The sequence below is a fragment of the Nannobrachium achirus genome, assembly GCF_963921795.1.
Source record: "Nannobrachium achirus genome assembly, chromosome: 1".
In the NCBI taxonomy this organism is placed as follows: Eukaryota; Metazoa; Chordata; class Actinopteri; order Myctophiformes; family Myctophidae; genus Nannobrachium; species Nannobrachium achirus.
In genome coordinates, this window is record NC_137810.1 from 62942834 (window position 1) to 62951784 (window position 8951).

General features: G+C 42.1%; 1 protein-coding gene across 1 annotated transcript in view; it reads right to left on the minus strand.

Annotated features, from left to right (window-relative positions):
- clocka (clock circadian regulator a) overlaps nt 1-7665 on the minus strand; it is a 40341-nt gene extending 32676 nt beyond the window's left edge. The window contains exon 1 of the mRNA XM_080746609.1: nt 7576-7665. Coding sequence (XP_080602735.1) covers nt 7576-7595 — 20 coding nt within the window. The 5' untranslated portion in view covers nt 7596-7665. The remainder of the gene's footprint in view (nt 1-7575) is intronic.
- Between the last annotated feature and the right edge of the window lie 1286 nt (nt 7666-8951).

Below are 8951 nucleotides of genomic sequence, written 5' to 3' on the forward strand. Positions count from 1 at the left end.
AGAAAATGTCCGCCTATTTGACATTCCTAAAATAGAGACACCGCGGGTTCAAAGAGGTTACTACATCTAACTCAATATGCGGGGCCTGCTCGCCCTTTGGCCACAGAATTAGATCCGTCAAAGGGATCATCCTACCCTGGTTACTACATCTTCTCCTATCACTACCGGCAGAAATACCTCTAAAACAATTCCAAGAATGGACTAAACATATTTCAAGATGCACGTTGGATAAAGGGAGCCCAGGGGTGAAATTCTTGAACCTACGATTGCGCAGAAGAGCGGTGTCGTGCCCCTTTCGTCTTTAAGGGATTATTATTTGTCAGCGCAGTTGAGACCTCTTGTATATTTGTGTAACCCAACGCCAAATGGAAGAGTATAGTCATCTTTCCTAGAAACACCAATACAGTCATTGCTTGCCTTGGCTGCATTGGGGACAAGGAAGTCTTTCGGACGGTGAGCTTTCATTCAAAGTTTGAGTAGACAAACAGTACTAAGATGGCCGGTATAAGCACCCGACTGGAACTCGGGAATCAAGATGTTGATTTTTAATGAATAAGACCAAAATATGTGACATTAATGACTCTTACCTCCTTAAGAGTCTGTAGCCAGCAAGTAAAAAGTCCATTACAAAACAGGCATTGACACTAAGGCTTGCCCACCTGCCCCTGGCAGGTAAATAAAACCTTCGGGCAGGTGAAGTTTGCTTTCAGGTTGCCCGACCGGGCAAGTGCTAGTTTGAAAGGGGACGCAACCGTCTATAAAGATATCTGTCTAAACACCTGAACATGGCCAAAGCACTCTGTCTTCTGGTCTGTGGAATGTAAAATAAAAGCAGTGTTAACCTATAATGTGCTGTTTTCACTGTTGCTACACTTAAAAATATGAAATAGGTGTGAAGCCATAGTCATATTCAATCATACATATGCATGTATTTTGATCAAAATTGAGGTATGACATTTTTAAAGTGTTACATTTTCTAATGGCTGATTTACTTTTCGGGCAAGTGGGCTTGACCTTTGGGCAAGTATAAAGTTATCTGTACTTGCCAGACGGGCAAGTGCCTCTGAGACCTTAGTGTCACTGTCAACCCCTGCAAAATACTGGCTTCAGAAATAAAACTGTCCTACTGTTGGCCTACTGTATTTGTCAATACAGATAGATCTTCTACAGCATATCCTCTAATCCATATGACTCCAAACGAAATGGAAGGAGAAAAGTGCATACATGACCAATGTATGAGATCTCTCATAATTACGGGATGTACCATGTCTGTTCATTTTGAATTTAAGTAAACAGTTGTTTTGTTTTTGCAATAGTGAATATCCCATGCCATGACCTTGTATATGTCTTGTTTTGTCTTCTGCTTTTGATTCCTTGTCTTTTATAAGTTTGGAAAGTGGTTATCTATGGATTTTAATATTAAGCCAATGAAAAGCATTACATAAAAGCTACCTTGCATTCACTGGAACACAGGTTATTTTTTCCATTTCCTGATAAGTAAGGGTTTTGCATATACTAGGATTTTGCAACCATAATACAAAAGAAAAAGGCAGCATTATGATTAGGACCACGGTGAGACGAGCGGTTTGAGAACATAACAACGTCTGTAGTCTGTAGACACAACTCTACAGCACAGTTTGTGATCACTTATTGGATTATGTGGTGCATCTGTCTGCAATTAATTTCACATATAAGAAATTAAGATGGTTGCACAATATCACTGTTGAGAGCTTGAGCTTTATTTAGTCAATGCCATGACTGGATTTAGTGGAGTCAAGGCTGTTGGTTTGGCTGTTGTCAGGACGACTGTTGATTATAAAAAGTTATAAAAAGTCCAGGGGTGCCGCAAGATAATGTAATAATATTTGGACACTTGAAAATATATTTAGTATCATTTTAAACTTGAAGTACAAAGTTATTTTCAGTCAGTTCTAAACAAAATGGCTGTTATCTCAACGTTTTCCTCGCAACATAATCACTAAAATATCGTCACTGTCGGGCAGAAACCTTGTATCTCCTCGTGTATTTTGCCCTGCTTCATCATACAAGACTGTCGCACAAAACTAGTGAAAACAGCCGATCTACAAGCACACAACGCCTCGCGATGCGAGGCGTTGTGTGCTTGTAGATCTGCTGTTTTCACTAGTTTATTACATTTTATAGATGATAAATACAAAACAAACGGTTTTGGACATACAAGGTTTCCACCTGACAACGACGATATGCTATAAAATATAAGGTGCTGGGAGTGAAAATTATAATGTAGGGGTGCCTCGGATTAAAAAAATGTTTATGGGGTGCCCTGAGACAAAAAACTTTGGGAACCACTGTTATAATCCACCATGGCGCCTCCAGCTTGACCAAGCTTCTGTATGAACACAACACAATTGCCCATGTTCGTGGGAGGTAAGATCGTCGAGTTTTCTTTTATTTATTAATGAAATTACTCCGAAAAATCATTGCATTTTGATTATTATTATTCATGAAACGTATTATATTAATGAAAATCTTGGCTTTTTGGGGAATGCTTTTTGGAAATGTCTTGAAATAATAATGAAAAACAAAATGTAGGAAACCAAAAATTAAGGGGCCCATAAATATGTGTCCATGACCCAAAAATGGGTCCCGACCCAGTGTTTGGGAAGCAGTGCGCCACATCCTCCCGCTGAGGGCTCCTCACTGGAAGGCGAGCTACTAGGGGCTGCACAGGAATTCGGGAATCGTCATAATGACTAAATTGGGCAACGCTAAAATTAACGAAACATCTTCGCACATCTAAATGAAAATGCTTACGGACAAAAATAAATACTCAACATTATGTGCGCCAGATAATGTGAGCTGTGATCCCTGCCCCCCCAACACCCAAAAGCAAAGTGTCAACCTGTAAGAAACACTGCAGTGTCTCCTGAGTGGTGACTCATTTAGTTACATCCAGAGCGCTGTTGGACTGGTGTCCTCGAGGTCGGCTTCTTTGAACAACCACACACACTCAGACCCCTCTGAATGATGCATTATTACCAACAGCTCACACACACACACACACACACACACACACACACACACACACACACACACACACACACACACACACACACACACACACACACACACACACACACACACACACACACACACACACACACACACACACACACACACACACACACACACACCCCTTCCTGTTTTGAAGGAATCACACATGGCTGGTGACTCTGCCCTTAAGAGGGTTTGCAATCATAGACTGTAGAAAAATATGGACGAAGCGAAGCCATTGGTTTCTATGCAGCGCCAATGGCCCTTTCTAACCCTGGGAATGGGACGTCGCCATCATAGAATTGTAAAGGCATCAGAGATGCTATTGGCTGCCAACGGTCACGTGCAACGCAGGGATACATGGGAGAATGTGGTCGGAGCCTCCCGAAATACAGCACACGAAGAAGAACACAGCCGGCTGGTATCAGTTTAGTTGGCCACGCCCCCCCCCCCCCCCGCAACTTTATCATTTATTTTAAAATACATTGGATCACATTTCGACAAAACGAATATGATGGTGATTGAAAGGCAATGTTTAACTAGCGATAGGAACCATACAGTATTCATGAAAATGTTAATTAAGGTTAGAAAACGAAAGGGGAAAATGAATGGGATCCAATGGAGGGCAATTCTTTTTGCGATCGGCCGGGGGGGAAAACAGCGCAACTAGCGGCCAATCATAGGAAGTTTTAGTTCCGTATTGGAGTCATTTTAAATCGGCAGAACTATGCCCCTGTTTGCAATAGACTTGATTTATACTTTCATGATTGCGCACGGGTATTGCGCAATGAAAATGACAGCTGATCTATCGCTGAGCTTGTAGATCGGCTATATTCGGCGGGAGAACCCCCACTAGCAACCAAGTATAACTGAGGCTTTAGAGCTGTGGGGCTGCAGCCAACCTCATGTTGAACCTGAGCTTGGTGTTTGTCTACCTAAGCCAATGTTAATGAAGCCCTCCTCTGCCTCTGCAAAGCATCGCGCTCGCGTGGCATTCGATGTCACGGGCGTGGCATTTGTTTCAGTGACCAGCAGAGCTCAAGCTTGCACAGAATGGATAGAAAAAACAAACATAAAGGCACAATATGCGGTTATGAATCACGCATCTCAGCAGGTGTAGTAATGGAAAATACCGTACTTTTATATTTTAAACAACACCCATCAAATGGATAAAAGCCTTACACTAGATCAGGGGTTCCCAAACATTTTTGTCGCAGGGCACCCTGAGACAAATCCGAGGCACCCCTACTATAAATTTCACTCCCAGCACCTTATATTTATAGCATATCTTCGTTGTCGGGTGGAAACCTGGTATGTCCCAAACCATTCATTGTATCATCTATAAAATGTACTAAACTAGTGAAAACAGCAGATTTACAAGCACACAACGCCGTTGTGTGCTTGTAGATCGTCTGTTTTCACTAGTTTTGTGCGACAGTCTTGTATGATGAAGCAGGGCTTTGCTTTACCAAAAGACGTACACATTTGAAACTTGGAGATACGAGGTTTCTGCCCGACAGTGACGATATTTTAGTGATTATGTTGCGAGGAAAACATTGAGATAACAGCCATTTTGGTTAGAACTGACTGAAAATAACTTTGTGCTTCATGTTTAAAATTATACTAAATCTTTTTTCAAGTGTCCAAATAAATCCCAAATATTATCTAATTATCTCGCGGCACCCCTGGACTGTCGCCGCGGCAAACCCCAGGGTGCCCCGTCACCCACTTTGAAAACCCCTGTTTTAAACAACACCCATCAAATGGATAAAAGCCTTCCACTGGATGTTACTTTGTGACACTTTGTAGTACTACTGAATGTTGCCCTATTAAGTCTCAAAACAGGGTAATTTTCATAATATTTATCACAAAGTCATAACCTTCCTTTAACAGGACGTTACAAAGTAAATGTACAAACATAAAGAAGACAAATTGTTGGGTACATTACAAGATGTCACTACTGCCTTTTGTCTCATGCAGTATATTTTTTGACAAGGCCATTGCAAATACTTGGAACGCGCCCGAGTCACGTTAGATTTTAACCACTTTAAACATTATTTTTTGCTTTAACTATTGAAAAATCGAACCTCTGTTCGAAGTGGAGCTGTGTGTGTGTGTGTGTGTGTGTGTGTGTGTGTGTGTGTGTGTGTGTGAACTGTAAACTGTTCCTATGAGTGAGTGGTGAGTGTGCCTGGCCTGCACAAAACAGCGCCCCTCCTTTAACTAGTGTGTTGTGTGTGGCCACTCAAGGTATTGCCAGGCTACACGGCCAGCCAGCCACCCACCCAGCCAGCCAGCCACCCAGCCACCCAGCCACCCACATACCCACGGACATACCTGTCTATTGGGAGCTTGTGTTCCACACAGCTCCAAAAATAGCAGATATATAAGCTCACAACGCGGCACCGAGTGCCGCGCTGCGAGCTTGTAGATCTGCTATTTTTGAAAAATCGTGAAACTGTGTGCAAGTCTTTGAATATCTTTGACCCGATCTTTGACCCGAATTCTAAATCCTTCCTCTAAATCAGCTGTTCTCAAACTTTTTCATGTCAAGGACCCCCAAGATTACAGGTATTTGGCCGCGGACCCCCATCTCAAAATATGTTGTTCCAGGGACCACCCAGAAGCAAATATTTGAATTACAAATGTTCGCTTTTAAATAGATATATATTCAAAGACTTCAAAACAAATCATGATTTTTCAAAAATAGCTCGCAGCGCGGCACTCGGTGCCGCGCTGCGAGCTTGTACATCTGCTATTTTTGGAGCGGTGAAAGCGCTCCCAATGAACAGGTATATCCGTGGGTATGTGGCTGGCTGGCTGGCTGGCTGGCTGGCTGGCCCTGTCCGTAGCCTGGGCAATACCTTGAGTGGCCACACACAACACACTAGTTAAAGGAGGGGCGCTGTTTTGCGCAGGCCAGGCACACTCACCACTCACTCACAGGCACAGTTTACACTCACTCACTCACTCACATAGGGTACAGCTGCTCAAATTCACCGCTCCACTTCGAACCGAGGTTTGATTTTTTCAATAGCTAAAGCGTTAAATAATCCTAGGCCTAAATGGCCATTAAATCAACACCTTCCCCTTTCACCGAGCCAAGAGAGCTCCCAGAACATTAGGTCATGGTCCCTTTTTTCCTCTGCCAGCTGCTTGCTTTAGTGCAGCTCTGATGCCAGCGGCCAGGAAGGGGACAGGGGAAGCTGACTTTGGGGGGCCACCCTGGCCTCAAGCCCCCCCATGGGCCCCCCTCGGTCACGTGAGAAGGGCACTCGCTGTGCAAAGAGCATAAACACTGCACGCTCAAAATGGAGGTGTTCGGTGCTGCATGGTAATCTGGGGATTAGTGTAGGGAGGGAGATTCCATGCCGGTTAGAGACAGAGAAAACTGACCCCCGATTTTGCCATGACTGCCTGGACTGTTAAAAATGGTAAATGGTGACCTTATATAGACGAGCGCCGTTATCCAAAGCGATTTAACAATGTGCATTGAATTACATTCACCTATTCACACACACATTCACACACTGATTGATTGATTGATTGATTGATTACTTAATTAACAATAGGGCTGTCACAATTATGACATAATCGGCTAATCGCAATTATTTGTCATAATCGCGATTCATTTTCATAATCGCCATAATCGTTTCCATGTTGAAAAATGTTCATATGTTTTTTTTAAGTAAAAAAAATAGTGGAATCTACAAGCTACAAGCTCACAACATGTCATGAAGTGACGCATTGTGAGCTTGTAGATCGGCTATTTCCACTATCAATGTTATTTTTTAAGTATAAAGTTGTCAAATATGTCAGTACTTTCTTTGTGTATTTAGGTTATGTGTCATATCTACCATGTGCAACTTCAAAGCCTAAAAGCCAAACAGAAATGTAATTGTCAACGACAAAAACACAATTAAATCGTTAATCGCAATTATTTGAGTGACAATTAATTGTCATGTAAAATGTCATAATCGTGACAGCCCTAATTAACAATTTGCAAACAGTACAGCAAATAGAATTATGCAAGCAATGCTAAAAGGATAACAGAAAAAAAAAAGACTTGATGGCTTATTTACATTGTGGTTCTAGCAACCATGCAAGGCACCGATCTGCTCATGGGGAAAGCTTAGGGGTTAAGTGACACTTGGACATTAACACACTAACACGGGGGGAGCCGGGATTGAAACGGGGTTTCTTTCAGATTCTTTCAGCTTCCCAAGCGGCTTCTCTGCATCCTGAGGTGCTGCCACCGCATTAAATGAGACGTCACCAGCCACCGACGCTACCTAAATAAGTGTGCCTACATAAGCATAATGTTGATGACAGACAAGACAAACTTCTCTTGTTACTATGGCTACTGAGCACCGATGGCTTAAAATAGCTTGCATTCAGAGCCGAGACTCCTGAGTTTAATGGCGACAAGCTTCGAATTTACCCATGAACCCGAGTGATTTGCGATGAGCTGGCGGTGAATGGGAAAAGCCAAAAAAAAGAAGAAAAGAACCAAAGAAAAAGAAAAAGTGTTGAGTGACTCACCGGTCAATGCTAGAGGTCATTTTGTATCCTGTTCTTCTGTTCTTCAGGGCCGCAGTGGTGGTGAGGGGGATTTTAATCGTGAGGTAGACATTTGTGAATTCACCTTTTGAGGAAAGAATGACAAAAGAATAAAATAAGACAGGAATACTGACACGGCTTTTTTCACGGTGGCATATCGTCGTTGTCGGGTGGAAACCTGGTATGTCCCAAACCATTCATTTTGTATTTATCATCTATAAAATGTACTAAACTAGTGAAAACAGCAGATCTACAAGCACACAACGCCTCGCATCCGGCATATCGTTGTTGTCGGGTGGAAACCTGGTATGTCCCAAACCATTCATTTTGTATTTATCATCTATAAAATGTACTAAACTAGTGAAAACAGCAGATCTACAAGCACACAACGCCTCGCGATGCGAGGCGTTGTGTGCTTGTAGATCGGCTGTCGCGATGCGAGGCGTTGTGTGCTTGTAGATCGGCTGTTTTCACTAGTTTTGTGCGACAGTCTTGTATGATGAAGCTGGGCTTTGCTTTACCAAAATACGTACACATTTGAAACTTGGAGATACGAGGTTTCTGCCCGACAGTGACGATATTTCAGTGATTATGCTGTGAGGAAAAGATTGAGATAATAGCCATTTTGGTTAGAACTGATTGAAAATAACTTTGTTATTCAAGTTTAAAATGATACTAAATATTTGTTCAAGTAAATTAAATTACAAATATTATCAAATCGAACTGCTATTTTTTTTGGACAAATCTTCACCCATTATTATGACAGGCCCAACATAGGGACGCCTGATTACCCATTAAGACCGGTAACGCAAAATCTGTCTCACTTTAGAACCGCTTGAACCATTATTTTATGCTTTACTATTAAAAAAATAGCAGATCTACAAGCTTGCAGCGCGTCACTCGGTGCCGCGCTGCAAGCTTGTAGATTTGCTATTTTTGAAAAATCAATAAAAATAATGCGTGCAAGTTTTTGAATATATTGACCCGATTCTTCAAAATACTTCTTCTATATCAGTGGTCCTCAAGCCTTTTCAAGTCAAGGACCCCCAAAACGACATGTATTTGGCCACGGACGCCCATCTCAAAACATGTTGTTCCAGGGACCCCCCAGAAGCAGAGATTTGAGTTGCAAAAGTTTGCTTTGAAAAATATATATTTAAAGAGTTGCCCAAAACAAAAAAAATACTTTTCAAAAATAGAAGATCTGCAAGCTCGCTAGCTTGTATAACTGCTATTTTCCAATAGCTAAAGTATCTATGAGGCTGACCCGGAGCTAGGGGTGGGCGATATGGAAAAATACAATATCACGATATTTTCCCAAGCTGTATCGCAATACACGATTTTATCACGATTCTTTT